Below are 15,143 nucleotides of genomic sequence, written 5' to 3' on the forward strand. Positions count from 1 at the left end.
GGAGTGGGAATAGACATCTCATTCCTTTTCTCCCTTATTCCTATGTTTGGATAAATGTTAAGAAGGCGGAAATGAAATAAAAAATTATTCTGGTAGAAATCAAATCCAACTTATGAGTCGGATTTGCATTCATTAAAAGTAGGTGGTATTCTGATTCATTAAACCTATTTGATAATATAAAATAACCTAAATTATTATTTTACCCTCTTATCTTGTTTTCAAACCCGATGTTTATCTTCTTTGTAAAGGTCTGTCCATTCATCATCCACTTCTTATTTTTTTTTTCTCTCTTTTTTTTTTCTTAGTAAAATATAATTCTATAGCTTTTTTTGCATGACAAATTATTTAAAATTTTGATAAAAAAAAACGAATATTTAAAATTTTTTAAGGTTATGGATTTTATCGGATATGATACTTGTTGAAAATTAGAATAAATTTGAATTCTTTTATTTCCTCTTTTGAAAATAGGAAAAACATTTGCTAACTTTGAGAATTTAAATATTATAATAAATAATTTTTTTTAAAAAAAATATAATTTTATAACTACTTAAGCATGACAAATTATTCAAATTTTTAATAAAAATAATAATTAAATATTTGTGCATTAGGGTTATACGATTTTTTATGGTTCATTTTTTATTTATTGAGTATATATATATATATTTTTAGTCTTATTATTTAATAACAAAAAACCTCTCAAATTTTATTTTTTAAAAATAAAAGTAAAAATAAAAAAATATTTTAAATTATATGTAAGGATATTATTGTAAATTTATTTCTTTTTAATTTCCATTCCTATTATTATCAAACATTGGAATGAAAACAAATAATCATTCCAATCTTGTATTCCTAAGTTCATCCAAATGCTAGAAATGGAATCATCAAATTCATTCCATTCCACTAAGAAATAGGAAAGGAAACAAAATATTATTTCCATTCCCTATTCCGACGTACCAAACACCCCCTTATATATATATATAAAAGAAAGTATTTCAAATATTAGAAAGTGCTTCTAATGTTTTCTAAATCACTTCATGTTACCATAAAAGCTTAAAAAAAAAGGGGCACAATTTTGTTAAAAGGAAAAAAAGAATAAATCGGATTCCATGACTTGAAAAATAATAGTAGTACAGAAGAAACATGTCGTGGGGTAGAAGATGAACTAAGTGCTGTACTCTCTTTGTATGCCATTCTCAATTCCATTCAAGACCCACTTCCCATCCTCATCCCTAACCTCCGCATCTTTCCACCCTTCACTTCTTTGCAAAATGATCTCCGCCACCACTCTTTCTCCACCACCCACTCACCTCCCTTCTCTCCCACAAACCCCACCCCTTTCTCTCATCAAAACCTGCAAATCCATGGCCCAACTCAAGCAAATTCACTCCCAAACAATCCGCACTGGCCTCATATCCAACCCCATTGTGCCTGCTCAGATAATTGCCTTCTGTTGCAAGCATGAGCTGGGTGATATGGAATACGCCCGTATGGTGTTCGACACAATGCCTGAACCAAATCACTTTGTTTGGAACAATATGATTAAGGGGTATTCTCGTGTGGGTTGCCCCAATTCTGCGGTTTCAATGTATTGTGAGATGCTAGAGAGGGGTGTCATGCCGGATGAATACACGTATCCGTTTTTGCTCAAACGGTTTACGCGGGATATGGCGGTGAAGTGTGGAAAGGAGTTGCATGATCATATAGTGAAGTTAGGGTTTAGTTCCAATGTGTTTGTACAAAATGCTTTGATTCATTTGTACTCATTGAGTGGAGAAGTGAGTGTTGCTCGTGGGGTTTTTGATAGGAGTTCAAAGGGTGATGTTGTCACTTGGAATGTGATGATTTCAGGGTATAACAGAAGTAAGCAATTTGATGAGTCAATGAAGCTCTTTGATGAGATGGAGAGGATGAGAGTGTTACCCAGTTCAATTACACTTGTTTCAGTGTTGTCAGCATGCTCCAAGTTGAAGGATTTGAATGTAGGGAAGCGGGTTCATCAGTATGTCAAAGATCTGAAGATTGAGCCTGTCCGTGTATTGGAAAATGCTTTGATTGATATGTATGCAGCTTGTGGTGATATGGATACTGCTCTTGGGATATTTGATAATATGAAGAGTAGGGACGTGATTTCATGGACTGCTATTGTTACCGGGTTCACAAATTTGGGACAAGTTGATCTAGCTAGGAATTATTTTGATAAAATGCCTGAACGGGACTTCGTCTCATGGACAGCAATGATTGATGGGTACCTTCAGGTGAACCGGTTTAAAGAGGTTTTAACACTTTTTCGTGAGATGCAGGCTGCTAATATAAAGCCGGATGAGTTCACCATGGTCAGCATCCTTACAGCTTGTGCACATCTGGGAGCGCTTGAATTAGGAGAATGGATAAAAGCCTACATTGACAAGAACGAGATCAAGATCGATTCCTTTGTGGGAAATGCTTTGATAGACATGTATTTCAATTGTGGAAACGTAGAAAAAGCAATAAGAATTTTCAATGCAATGCCTCACAGGGACAAGATTTCATGGACGGCTGTGATTTTTGGTCTTGCCATAAATGGATATGGAGAAGAAGCTCTTGATATGTTCTCTCAGATGCTGAAAGCTTCAATCACACCAGATGAGGTGACGTACATTGGCGTTCTTTGTGCTTGTACCCACAGTGGAATGGTAGATAAGGGGAAAAAGTTCTTTGCTCGAATGACCACGCAACATGGGATTGAACCCAATGTAGCACATTATGGGTGCATGGTTGACCTTCTTGGCCGAGCCGGGCATCTAAAAGAAGCTCATGAGGTGATCAAGAATATGCCAGTAAAACCTAATTCAATCGTCTGGGGATCACTTCTTGGTGCTTGTAGGGTTCATAGAGACGAAGAGATGGCTGAAATGGCAGCTCAACAGATTCTTGAGTTAGAGCCCGAAAATGGGGCTGTCTATGTTCTGTTATGCAATATATATGCAGCCTGCAACAGATGGGAAAAGTTGCATGAAGTAAGAAAATTAATGATGGATAGAGGAATCAAGAAAACCCCTGGTTGCAGTTTGATAGAGATGAACGGTTCTGTTCATGAATTTGTGGCTGGGGACCAGGTTCATCCTCAATCGAAAGAAATCTACTCGAAGTTAGATGAAATGTCAGTAGACTTGAAATTTGCAGGTTACTCGCCGGATACTTCAGAGGTGTTCCTTGATATAGGGGAAGAGGAGAAAGAGAGTGCCGTTTACCGGCACAGTGAGAAGTTGGCTATTGCCTTTGGGTTGATCAGTTCAGGACCTGGGGTCACTATTAGAATTGTGAAGAACCTTAGAATGTGTGTGGATTGTCATTATGTAGCAAAGTTGGTATCGAAGGTGTACAATAGAGAAGTAATTGTTAGGGATCGAACCAGATTCCACCATTTTAGGCATGGCTCATGTTCCTGCAAAGATTATTGGTAAGATTTCTAATAAAACATATTTCGAGTTTGGTAATCTATTCTTGCTTTATGGATCCAAAATCCGAATGTTGTGTTCCCATTGGGTTGGCTTAAGCTTAAGCTCGAGACTGTGATGCAATTATTGGCCGCAAATACGTTGCTTGAAAGCTGAGGTACTAACATTTTTGGACACCCCACATCAAATAGGATAAGTTCCTAACACTGAATATACAGTGAACTTCACTTAATCATGTAAACATATAGATTATGAGAGCTTATCTGCAATCAAATGTAAACTGTGCAGAATTATTTGTTTGGTCCATAATGGATATCTGTCTGACATAAGGAAAGAAATTGTTGACACCATCAATGTAATGAACTCCACTTGACCATGTAAACACGTTTTACAACTGTGAAGATCCATTGGCCATTCATCTAACTACATATGAATTGAACTTGTCATTTGAAGAGAGACAATATATTGGGTTGTGCATCTTGTTGACCAACACTTCAATACACTAGCATTTGTAAGGAGAGCCACCAATAAAGAAAATAGGCAAAAGTGGAAAAAAAAAATTCCCAACTGCATTTTGATGATCAACACTTCCCACACAACAGAAATGTACAAAGAAGATGAGCCCAAAAAAAAGTTCAATGGGCACCATGTGGAAACTATGGATGCAGAGAGAGTTACCCTGCAACTCAAACCATTAACTAAGCTGTCAAGAAACAACTGACCCTGTCACATTGCAATCAAATGCAGAAAATCTTTATCTGCAACTGGCCCTCAACTTGAGCCAGGGTCGAGAACAGGAAGCCTGCAATGCAAGCTAATTGATTTATCATTTTGCCGCGAACCAGGAATGAAGAACTGGAATATCACTGTCAAGCAAGCGCCCTCTTGGGCAATGCCATAGAAGGCACAATCTGGCTTCGCTAAGTGACACTGAAGACTCTTTGCAAAGTGCTTCATGCTCACTTGCACAGTTTGAGCATCTCCCCTCTGAACTGCCCTCTGGGTTCGTGACTGTGCACTCAAATCTCGATCCTCAGCTGGAACTTCCTCTTGTTCTCCAACAACCAGCAACTTGCGAAACTCGGCACCAAGTGTGATTAAAGTAGTTGAAATCTGTACATGTAGATCCCCATATTTGCTAATGGAGATGTTAAGCAAATCCCCTACATGCTTCATCCGATCCACATAGTTCTGCAACTGGTTCAAATCTGGAACCTGAACCAAAGTTCGAGGCAGATCTTGGGCCATATCAAGTGCAGACTGAAGCTCAAGAACATCAGCCCTAGACAAAGGTTTTGAGATGGGTACATCTTGGATCACTGCAGATTTATAACCTTTGCTCTCAAAGGTGAGGAAGGGCAGTGGTTGGTGAGAATTAGGAGGTAATTTCTTGACCAGCTTGATTTGGAGGCGATTTGAACCAGTGCCAATGTCATCACCACCACCCATTTCAGCATATATACTGACACTACTACGAATGGCACGTTGTAGGAGAGAGAGGTCAATGGTGAAGGCAATGCGGTCATCATTCTGGCTGGAGATTCGGTAGTTATCAAACAGAGCTTCTTTGCGGAACTGGGCAATGGATTGGACACCATCGCCATTGAGGAGGTTGTGGAGGAAGATTGTGTGGTCTCTAGTGAAGTAGAGATGGCATACCTTCCCCATCTTGTCTAGAGCTGGTAGGAACCTCTTTTCTAAGAGGCTGGTACCATTGTCTGTAAGAAAAGCCTTGAACTTCATCTTTGTCTTTCTGGCTCTTTCTCAGGGCTTAGAGATACTGCCCTAGGAAAAAAACAATTATAGAAAGCCAGAGGTTAGGGCATATGCAAGTGGCTCATAGTCTTTGGCACTCTGCAATGTGAATATTCAAGAATTCTGAAATGCTGACTAAAATTTGAATTGTCTATGGAACTTGAAAGGTTGTTGTCCTAGAATATATGACATAAAATCATAATCAATTGAACTACTTTATTAGCTGAAAAATAGTTTGTTGCTATAAATTGCAAAGCATGAAAAACAAAGTTCCATCCCTTCCTGATCGGATGATACCTATTAACTTTCAATGAATTAGCTTCCATGTTTTCATTAATGATCAAGAGGATAACTCAGAAGAGGATATCCAGGTTGTCAATGTGGGCTTTGGCAAGGAGGTGACCGGGACTTCACATTGAGAAACCAAAAGAAGAAAACATGATAGAGCAGAAATTTCTTGTAGTACATGGATGCCAACCCATTTCTTTGAGTTCTCAGTGAAAAACCAACCAACAAAGCTAACCCATAAGAAATATATGAAATTATGAGAGCCCTAACAATACAATTCAAGGATACAAGAGAAGAATACTGTCAAAATTCCCACAGATTATAAATCGGCATGAATTCAGAATCAAACATAGCCTAAGCCCATATGATAGAAAATCTTGTTCCTAGGAAGTTGAATTTATTATTCATTTAATTAGTTAGGGATTTGTGTGTTTGGTTTCTGAGAATACAATGGAAATTAGAATAAAATGTGACTTCAAACTTATGTTTTACCTAGTTTTGGGTCATCCCAAGAGATAAAAACTCAGCCTTGTGCTAGACTTAGTTGAATATTTGTTTTTTTTTTCTACCCTTTCTCAGCAGCCTAACAGAGCCCTTTACTGACACCTCTTATAGATCTCCAATTGTGATACATTTCCTCCACTGAAACAATAATCTAAAACAACTAAACCATAACTGAAGATTTATTTTTATTAAACATAGTTTACGGGGTTCTGTTTCCTGAACTCCCAAACAACCAAAAGAAAGAAAAATCTAAGATTCATAGTTTAGTTTCCTACATTTTCTACGAAACCAAACAGAGATTTTCCGTCCATTTGGTTCCTCAGAAAAATGTGGAAAAGGAAAAGGAAAAGGAAAAAAAAATTGAAAATCCTCCGTTCAGCCGGAGAGACCTCTTTCCTCTTCTGAAATCCTAGGATTTATAATATCAATCTCTTGTCCTTTCCTCCCTTTTCTCGGCCACCAAAAGGAGATGAAAAGAGAAAAACGAAAAACCCAACTGAAGAAAGCCGAATTGTGGAATTTCCCTGGTCCCAAAAAAAGGAAAAACGAAGACCCACATTTAAAACTAATCATGTTTCTTAAAATTTTCAACATTTTCTCGGAAACCAAACATAGGCTCAGAGATTTGAATTACTGGGAACGCACCTTAGATCGCCAAGAACCCGTTTTCGCGGTTCGAGAGCGAAGACCCAAATTGCTCTCATTTCAGGTTGGCGCTAGCAAATATTAGAAATATTTGCTTAAAAGGTATCAAACATTCAAAATTGTGAAAGTAACCCTTTTTCTTCAAAAGTAATCTATTTTTAGATAAATACTTTTTTTTTATTTTTTTATTTTAAGTATTTATATATAGGTTTTAGATAAATATTTTTTTATTTTTATTATATTTATATAGGTTTTAGATAAATATTTTTTTTTTTTTTATTTTTTATTTTAAGTATTTATATATAGGTTTTAAAAGAGGTGGCTTTCTTTATAAGAAAATAATGAGAATATTTTTATTTAAATGAGATAAAAAAAAGAATGAGAGGTTAAATTTAAAAATTGAGTTTTTAAATACTCTTTTACTCAAACCTAAATAAATTATGACAAAAGGGCAAATTTAGAAACACACAAATACAATTTTTTATAATTGAAAAATAAATTAATTTTAAAAAATATATAATAATAATTTTAAATTAATTAATGTTTTATTGCATATAAAACTTTCAACAACTAATGTTTTACGAACTTTTGGTGGTGTTTTACACTTTGTCCCCTCGTATTTAAAACTCAAGACTTTTCTCCCCAAATTTATTAAAATGCATCACTTTACCTCCTCAATTTATTTAAAAGTCAATAAATAATTTGTTAAATAAAAAACAATGTTAAAATGCAAAAAAAAAAAAAAAAAAAAAAAATTGCTAAGTTTGAAGTCATCATATTTCATAGTTGCATGTAAAAATTATGAATATCTCTCTAAAATAAAAAAATCAAAACGGATAGTTATTACATTTTGAAGACATATACAAAATTTCACTTGAAGGCTATTAATTCAAAGTTAGTTTTACTTAATTTTATAACTAATGTTTGAATAAAAGTAAAAAAAATAAAAAACAATCTTTTTTGTAATTTCAAGTCGGGTTTGTAATTGGGGGTAAAGTGTTGATATTTAATAAGTTTAGAGAGCAAAATATCTGGATTTTAAAAGTGAAAGGGCAAAGTGTAAAATACACTAAAATTGAATTAACCCATCTTAAAAAATAAAATGCTTTCCTTTTTTATATGAGAGCTATTATTATTATTTTTAAAAGCAGAAAACAAAAAAGTATAGTGTTTATTTGGATAAATAGAAAACAAAAAGTGTGATACAAAAACTTTTAAAAGTTCACATTGAAAAGATGATGATTCCAAAAACTATTTAAAAAAAAAATTGACCTCAAATTTAATTTATTATTATTATTTTTTAATTTTTTTTAATTTTTAATTTTTTATTTTATGGTAGAGAAAATGCATCTTGATGTAGTCCATTGTCGCGGAAGACGAAGAGATTCGTATTTCTTGTTTGGTGTTCATGGACGAACTAAACTTTTATCCTCTTCAAACCACAATTACCATCTTTCATAGATAAGAAGGAACGTCTCATTCCTTTTCTATATAATAATTATAGCAACCACCAATTGGGAGGGGTCTGAACTCTGAAGCTGGAGGCTCCGAAGTCCGAACTACCCATCCAGGTTTGTGAAGTTAAAAGACTGATGAACCTGTTCAAACAGGGAATTCCAGGTTTGATTCCCCTGTAATGGGAGCAGGAAATACATTCTATTACACTTACTCCAAGCCATTCCTCTAGATTGTCCAGCTCCTTATCTAGTGGTGAGATTTTTTCCACACAGGACTTCTGCAGAAGACCCAGCCCTCTGCAGTGGGATGGTTCTGATATAGCAAATAGCGTCCTACAAATGAAGAAAGTGAACCCCACTGCAATATGGAAATGGGGTATCAAGCACTCTGTGCTAGTGTCGAGGGCATTGCTACGGCTAGTGAGGATGACAACAGAGAAGTCTGGCGACAGCCAGCCCTCTTCTCATCCTTATCTGCAAATAACAAGGGACGACTCCACCCTGTTTACGTGAACAAGGCAGTAAGGGCAGCTGGGCAGGTCAGAGCTAAGCTCACGATCTCCAGAAATTTCCTCTTATGTATATATTCCAACAGGTTCACCAACTGGTTGAGGTTGTCCAGCCCTATCTAAAGCTTCCATCTCATCCTAACAAACTTAAGAAAAAACCCAATAAGTTACCAGCAAGATTGGCACAAAATGTCCTAACTCAGTTCTTCTAAATATCCCCTGATAAACACCTTAAATTAATTGTCACATCTCCTTCAACGCCGATCTTATTGCCATTTAGCAACCCTGAACTCTACTCAAAACCACACAGGGGTTTAGGATAGACTTAGTTCAGTAACAAAGGTATTGTTGCATCATGGCCACAAGAAACTGACCTAAAACCCTGGACTCCAAAACAGTGTATCACTTCCACAACCATTATAGTTAATCAAACGACATTTTCAGTAATAATACATCCAGTAGTCAACAGACTTGCTTGCCTTATAGATAATTGAAAGCATGAAGTTCTAACAATAGAAAAAAATAATGTAATTGTCATCATAAACATCATGAGCATCTCTGTCAATGAGAGTCCATTCAACATGAACATAGACTCAAACCTAACAAAATTCAACCAAAAATATAGAACCCCAGATATCAGAAGCATCTTAATTTTAACCATAAAGATGAAATAAGAGAGATCCTTTTCAACAGAGGCATCAATAAGATGATACATAATTTTCAAATGCCTAGAAGCTTTTCAGATTGTTAAAAGAACTTTTACACACATGGTTATAAGTCAAGCATTTCAAAGTAGAAAATGTTTTGAGGCATAAAGGCTCTTTAAACTTTTTAATATAACCGTCAAACTCTTCCATCTTCAACCATTTGAACAAGGAACCATGTCACTATGAAACCCATTTAGCAGTTTAAATATCTGAACCACTAGAGGGGATAGCTGATCTTCTTTCCTGTGGTTTAACTAAGGGAGAATTATTTTTTAAAGAAATGGCAGTGCTGCCCATTGAATAACAAGTTGAAAAAGGTTTCTACTCTCCTGAATGGGGAGCTTTGGAGAACGCCCAAACTTCATGAGGTTTACCAACATTTAGCATGTAGTTCTAAAAATGTTGATTGCACAAAACCTACATCTACAGATGGCAGACTTTGCATTAAATTGCCATGTACAACTATTAGAACTCATCGGAGGTTTTCATTGTTGGAGACTTGCCCCTTGAAATAGCAAAAAATTACTGGGAAGAAAACTATGGCTCAGTGACTCCTATGGTTCAGTGACTCTGAACTTGAAATTGGAATCGACAATAAATGTATAAAGAAATAAGGAAACAAAATTCTATTGGCATCGGTAGATGTGCAGCAATAATGTATTAAATGTGATAAAAGAATAAAAAAACAATCGATAAGTGTAAAAGAATAAAAAATCTAAAAAAAAAATAATATAAAAATGTACATAGAAACAAAGAAATGAACAAGCTATATTTTATAACACTATGACAACTAAATTTATATTACAAGAGCTACCAAGTTGTTAATGACAGCACCACAAGATCTGCATGTATAAACTATATCGAAAACTAAATAAGAGCAAAAAAACATCAAATTATGTGATATCCACAAACATCAAGCAACATATGTCTAGGACCTTCATTTTATAAGCTACACTGGATGATCTTCTATCAGATGAACCTTGTTCAGTATCTCATCCAATGCCTGTATTGCATCCTTGTAACGATCTTGTGATTTCCTCGCTTCCTCAACAACTTGCACAACACATCTATATAAATGATCATACCTGTGTACTGGGTTATTAATATCGATGCCACTGCAACCATGATCAAGAACATATGTGCGCTTCGTGTCCTTTCTCCATCTTGACAGAATGTATTGAGGTGGGATCTCTTCCATGCCATTCTGGTTAAGCACAGTTAGCGCATGCCTGCATAAATATCCCTTAAAGTTGAATAAACCACAGACACAGAAAACCTCCATTTCAGAGGTGTCAAATGAAACCTCGTAATCTCTTGTCTCCCTCCTGTTTTCCTCAACTTCAACATGTTCTTTGACCATGTATGTTATGATTCGCCCATCAGCATGTATTTGTCTTGTGCTAAAACAAGAGTATATTCCCTCCACCTCTCTTTGGAACTTCTTAAATATGTCGTTTGTGTACAATTTTTCCAGCTGAAACTCAAAATAATATCGTGGCTTTAGCACAAACCTTGAGTTTCTCGACTCCAAATCTGCCAAGGCTTCTTCCTGCTGACTTGTTCGAAGAGCTTGATCATATTTATCAAAAAATTCTTTTAAAGGAGTATGTCTATGCAAATATCCATCAAAAAATGGAGTTACAACCTCATTTTGCTGGTTAGGAAACATTCCTGCCAAAAATATATCCTTCAAATAAGCTGGAACCCATCGTTTCCGATCTTCATACAATGCCTGAAGCCATTTATGATCCCCAATTCCAAAATGTTGAATCATATCCTCCCAAGTAGCTTCAAACTCATCTGCTCTCAAGGAGTAGTAAACTGCTCTACTCAATGCAACTTTAATCGCTTCAAACTCTAGCAACCCTCCCAGTTTTTCTGGGATTTTTTGCATGATAAGTGATAAACAAAGACAATGTGAAGCTCTAGGGAAAACATCAGCTACAGAAGCTTGCAAGGTTCGACATTGAGCAGTAATGATAGTTTGTGGAGGGCGTCCTAACATACAAGTAAGCCATGCCCTGAACAACCAAATATATGACTCAATTGTCTCACCTGCAACTAAACCACAACCCAATAGTACACGATGTCCATGGTGATTCACTCCAATGAATGACACCAGTGGGACTTCATATTTGAAAGTCAAGCATGTAGTGTCAATTGCAACTACATCACCAAAATATCCATATGCAACTCTAGACCTTGCATCTGCCCAAAACACATTCCTCAAACATCCTTTCTCATTGAGATCAATTGAGTAAAAAAAATTTGGGTTCATCAACTGTGAGCTGCAGAAGTAATTATGAACAGCTTGTGCATCTCCTTCTTTAAACCTCAATTGATTGGAGTGATCAACATTATTCCCAAATTCTCCTTCATCTACATCTGCATTTCCATCACCATCTGCATCTATGATAACTGTTCGGAACAATCTAATCGTTTGTACTTCTTCTGCAACATCTGACTGCAAAGGTCTCTTGGTCCCTAAACCCAAAGTCTTATGTGATTTATAGAATTTTCCACTTGTTGGACTAATCAAGTGGTTGTGCTCAAGCTCGACTTCAATAATTCTCCACCTTTTGGTCTCCATCAATCTGAATTTTATCATTGCTGGACAACCAGTTCTTGTTTCCGGTCTTGGCCGGTTTGCTTCACTTTTCTTTTTGAAACCTGCACTACTGCAGCTAAGTTTTCCTCTGTATCTTTCTTTACTCTTTCTGTACCATGTATTGCTCACTCTGACCCCAAATCCCTGTTCCTTTGCATAACAATTATAGAAGTAATAAACATCCTCGTAGGACTCAAACTCCATTCCAACAGCAGGAGGCAGGGGATTCTGAATTATGCCAGTTTGACCAACATATTCTGTCATTGCACAATCTCCTTCAATCTCAAATTCATCACCTTCATCATCATATACTGGCTCACTGTTGAGAGAAACTTCATCCATCTGGAACAGACGAGGAACTGTATGTTAATTACCAGAAGGAAAAAAAAAAAAAGGGAAGGAACCAGGTAACCATTAACCAATAAAAATTGCCAGATGGAAAACCACAAAAATGAGAAAATCAAGCAAACCAAATGTTTTTATTAATGGTCTGCATATCTTTTTTTTTAATTCTATTTTTAAATTTTGAAATAAAAAAAATTAATTTAGGACATTTCAAAAAAGGAACTTCATTCCCACATGAGTTCATTGATTAGGTTGTTTCTTTAGTTATTGTTTACCCTTTCCATAGTAACCACGTTTCGCACTCAAGCAACTATTAAGTTAACATATGCTTGAGCTCACAGAGTTTGCAGAATTACCTATTAACAGAGCACTACCACATTTCTTATCAATATATGCACCCTATGATTGAAGACCAAAACATTTTGCATTACTCAATCATAAAAGGAGCAAGTGCAACAAATGGTCGTTAACCTTCCAGGATATATGACAGCATACAGAAAAAGAGCTTAAATTTGATCACAATAATTAAATGATCATTTTCCCTCCTTTTTTGTCATGATAATTTTCTTTCTTTCTTTCTTTTCTTCTTCATTATTCTTTTAATTTCTTCATCATTCGTTATTTCCTTTCTCCTTCATTAGTGGATAAGACAACAAAGGAGAACAAAAAATTAAAAGCAATCCCTTTCATTATGAAGCTAAGAAATTCATTACTTGATCCAACATAAAAACTGAAATTCCTTAGACCAGAGGAATAATCTCAAAAAGGTTTCAACCCCTTTATTGTCCAAAGCGGTAGACCCAATAAGATTGTTGTCCAAGTTTGCCAACACAATTGAAATAACCCCTTCTGGGCTCCCAGCCACCAATCTCTCTACGATGAGATGCGAGACCATCAAAACCTTCTAACAAATAGTTTTTTCAATGGTTGTTACACAAGAGACTTCATCCATTCCCTTTTTTTTTTTGCTCAGAGTATTATTTTTTGATTTCCTTATTTTTATTTTTTAAGTTTTTGGGTTCTCTTTTTTTTTTTTTTTTAAGTAAATAGGGTGTAGATTAAAAAGAGAAGCCCCATTAAAGTGCTCCAAAGTATACAGGGAGTATACATTGGTTGCCTAAAAACGGCACCCCTCAACAAGACCCTATCCGATCCACAAAATCTGCAATGGAAGGGCGGCCATGAGCTGTAAACAATTTGGACAATGTGGTTGATGATGAAACTGAAAGTTTGAAGATTCGGTGTTATGCAAGTTCCTGGACTTAAAAGTATTAACACAACAGAACTTGCATATCATATTTTCTTCAAACTCATTATATCCAAACCCTAAATTTAGATGTTACTTCTCATCGAAAACCCAACCAAAATAAAGGGAAGGAAGTTCACCAAGAAACTTGACAGAGATGACCATATGAATGTTAATTTTTTTTCTCTACACACTAGATTTGTTCCCGACAGCCACCTTGTTTCCAAATTAACGAGAGAGAGAAAAGAACCTCTAAAATCACTACTTAACTGAGCTTGAAGCAACAATTTGGCTAGGTTGGATGTTTTTTTTTTTAAAAAAAACATTCCTTTTGGATACAAGAACGACATAAAACAATGATTACATGCATTCAATCGTTCATTTGCTTCAATTTTTTCCAGCGTTTTCTCATGAACCAAACAGAAGGTGACGGTTAAGTCAATTCCAAAAAAAAAAAATAAAAAAAAATAAATAATAATAATCAGGAGAGTTCAATTCGATTACCGGATCCGAGAACTTTCCGGTTGTCGCAGTATCGGGAAATGGACTGACAGAGTCGCCGGCGACGGCGCGTGAAGTGCGGAGAGAGCGCGTGGTTTTTAAAGAGAAGCCTACTAGTGGTTCTCCTAAGAAAGGGAAAGTATAACAAGAGAAAATATCAGAAATACCCCGTAAAATCTTTAGTAATTTAACTAACCACCCACTCTGTTTTCTGAAATATCAGTTTTGGTCAAGTCGGAAGCTGATAGTTTGCAGCAAGACCCATTTTATTATGAAACTCGCTCCCTTTTGGGCTCCTTTTTGTAATTAGCATACATTAACTACCCCAACTATAAATTAATTTCATCCCACTGAGCATCATTAATTTAAATTAAATCACATTACACCATTGTTGTGTAAAAGGCTATTATTATTTACACCTCACGAAGGCCCACAGCCCAAAGCCCAATGGGCTATTAGGCTATCGGGCCGGGTTCGACTCCTTTCTGACCTGTTCAAACTTGGGCCAGCCAAGGTTTCCCGGAAATCCACCATTTTCCTACCAATTTTTTTGGTTTCGATTGTTGTCAATCAATGTTTTTAGAATCGAACCAATCATTGAACCGAAAAAGTTATCAGTTCACAATTCACTAATCGGACTGGCGGTCGAACGGTGATGTCATAAATATATAATTTATATATTATTAAAAATAAAAATTTCATTTGAAAATCAAAAAACAAGTTTCAAATTATAAATTTAAATTAAAATCAGAATTTTAATTTAAAATTAGAAAATTTAAAATTTATTTTTAAATCAAAAACTGATTTTAAAATAAAAAATTTATTTTAAATTAAAATCATAAGTTTTAAAAATCATAAAATTAAAAAATATAAAATATAAAATAAAATAAATAATAATGGAGATATACAAGGTAAATAAAAATAAAAATAAAAATTTGGAAAGGAAGGGGAAGATCGGAGGAGGCGCCATTGGAAAAAAAAAAAAAATGGAAGGTGAGGGAGTGGAGGTGGTGGCAGTTGTGTAGCCCTGGGCCCCGGGGGTTAGGATTTGGGAAAAATGAAGGGTGAGGGGAGGGGCAAAGGGGGTGCTCTGCATGGGGAAGAGGGGAAGGGTTTGTTGGTGTGTGGGGCAGGGGGGAGG

The 15,143-nt window shown here is 35.7% G+C and overlaps 3 protein-coding genes across 6 annotated transcripts; 1 reads left to right on the plus strand and 2 right to left on the minus strand.

Annotated features, from left to right (window-relative positions):
- Window positions 1–1,014: 1,014 nt before the first annotated feature.
- LOC117922788 (putative pentatricopeptide repeat-containing protein At3g15930) lies at window positions 1,015–3,478 on the plus strand. The gene has a single exon (XM_034841002.1). The coding sequence runs from the start codon at window positions 1,185–1,187 to the stop codon at window positions 3,441–3,443; it is 2,259 nt and encodes a 752-aa protein (XP_034696893.1). The 5' UTR covers window positions 1,015–1,184; the 3' UTR covers window positions 3,444–3,478.
- Window positions 3,479–3,871: 393 nt separating this feature from the next.
- Window positions 3,872–6,698, minus strand: LOC117922789. Of its 4 annotated transcripts, none has more exons than XM_034841004.1 (2): window positions 6,630–6,698; window positions 3,872–5,217 (listed from the first exon to the last, which is right to left on the minus strand). In XM_034841004.1, the coding sequence occupies exon 2, from the start codon at window positions 5,178–5,180 to the stop codon at window positions 4,209–4,211; it is 972 nt and encodes a 323-aa protein (XP_034696895.1). In that variant the 5' UTR covers window positions 5,181–5,217; window positions 6,630–6,698; the 3' UTR covers window positions 3,872–4,208. The 4 variants fall into 4 exon arrangements, with proteins under 4 accessions (XP_034696895.1, XP_034696894.1, XP_034696898.1 ...); XM_034841003.1 differs by having other exon boundaries at window positions 3,872–5,222; window positions 6,630–6,694; XM_034841007.1 differs by lacking the exon at window positions 6,630–6,698 and adding an exon at window positions 5,973–6,570.
- Window positions 6,699–10,046: 3,348 nt separating this feature from the next.
- LOC117921751 (protein FAR1-RELATED SEQUENCE 6-like) lies at window positions 10,047–14,536 on the minus strand. The gene is made up of 3 exons (XM_034839712.1): window positions 14,503–14,536; window positions 14,006–14,127; window positions 10,047–12,252 (listed from the first exon to the last, which is right to left on the minus strand). The coding sequence occupies exons 1-3, from the start codon at window positions 14,534–14,536 to the stop codon at window positions 10,252–10,254; spliced, it is 2,157 nt and encodes a 718-aa protein (XP_034695603.1). The 3' UTR covers window positions 10,047–10,251.
- Window positions 14,537–15,143: the final 607 nt, after the last annotated feature.

This window comes from Vitis riparia, chromosome 9 (genome assembly GCF_004353265.1).
Source record: "Vitis riparia cultivar Riparia Gloire de Montpellier isolate 1030 chromosome 9, EGFV_Vit.rip_1.0, whole genome shotgun sequence".
Lineage (NCBI taxonomy): Eukaryota > Viridiplantae > Streptophyta > Magnoliopsida > Vitales > Vitaceae > Vitis > Vitis riparia.

What these genes read in the sequence shown, in the direction of transcription:
- LOC117922788 (XM_034841002.1), top strand. Translation starts at nt 1,185, where the DNA reads ATGCCATTCTCAATTCCATTCAAGACCCACTTCCCATCCTCATCCCTA.
- LOC117922789 (XM_034841004.1), bottom strand. Translation starts at nt 5,180, where the DNA reads ATGAAGTTCAAGGCTTTTCTTACAGACAATGGTACCAGCCTCTTAGAA.
- LOC117921751 (XM_034839712.1), bottom strand. Translation starts at nt 14,536, where the DNA reads ATGGTGGATTTCCGGGAAACCTTGGCTGGCCCAA. An exon ending in GGAAACCTTGGCTGGCCCAA is followed by an intron (nt 14,128 to 14,502) that starts GTTTGAACAGGT and finishes TCCCTTTCTTAG; the next exon opens with GAGAACCACTAGTAGGCTTC. An exon ending in CCGGAAAGTTCTCGGATCCG is followed by an intron (nt 12,253 to 14,005) that starts GTAATCGAATTG and finishes CGTCTGTTCCAG; the next exon opens with ATGGATGAAGTTTCTCTCAA.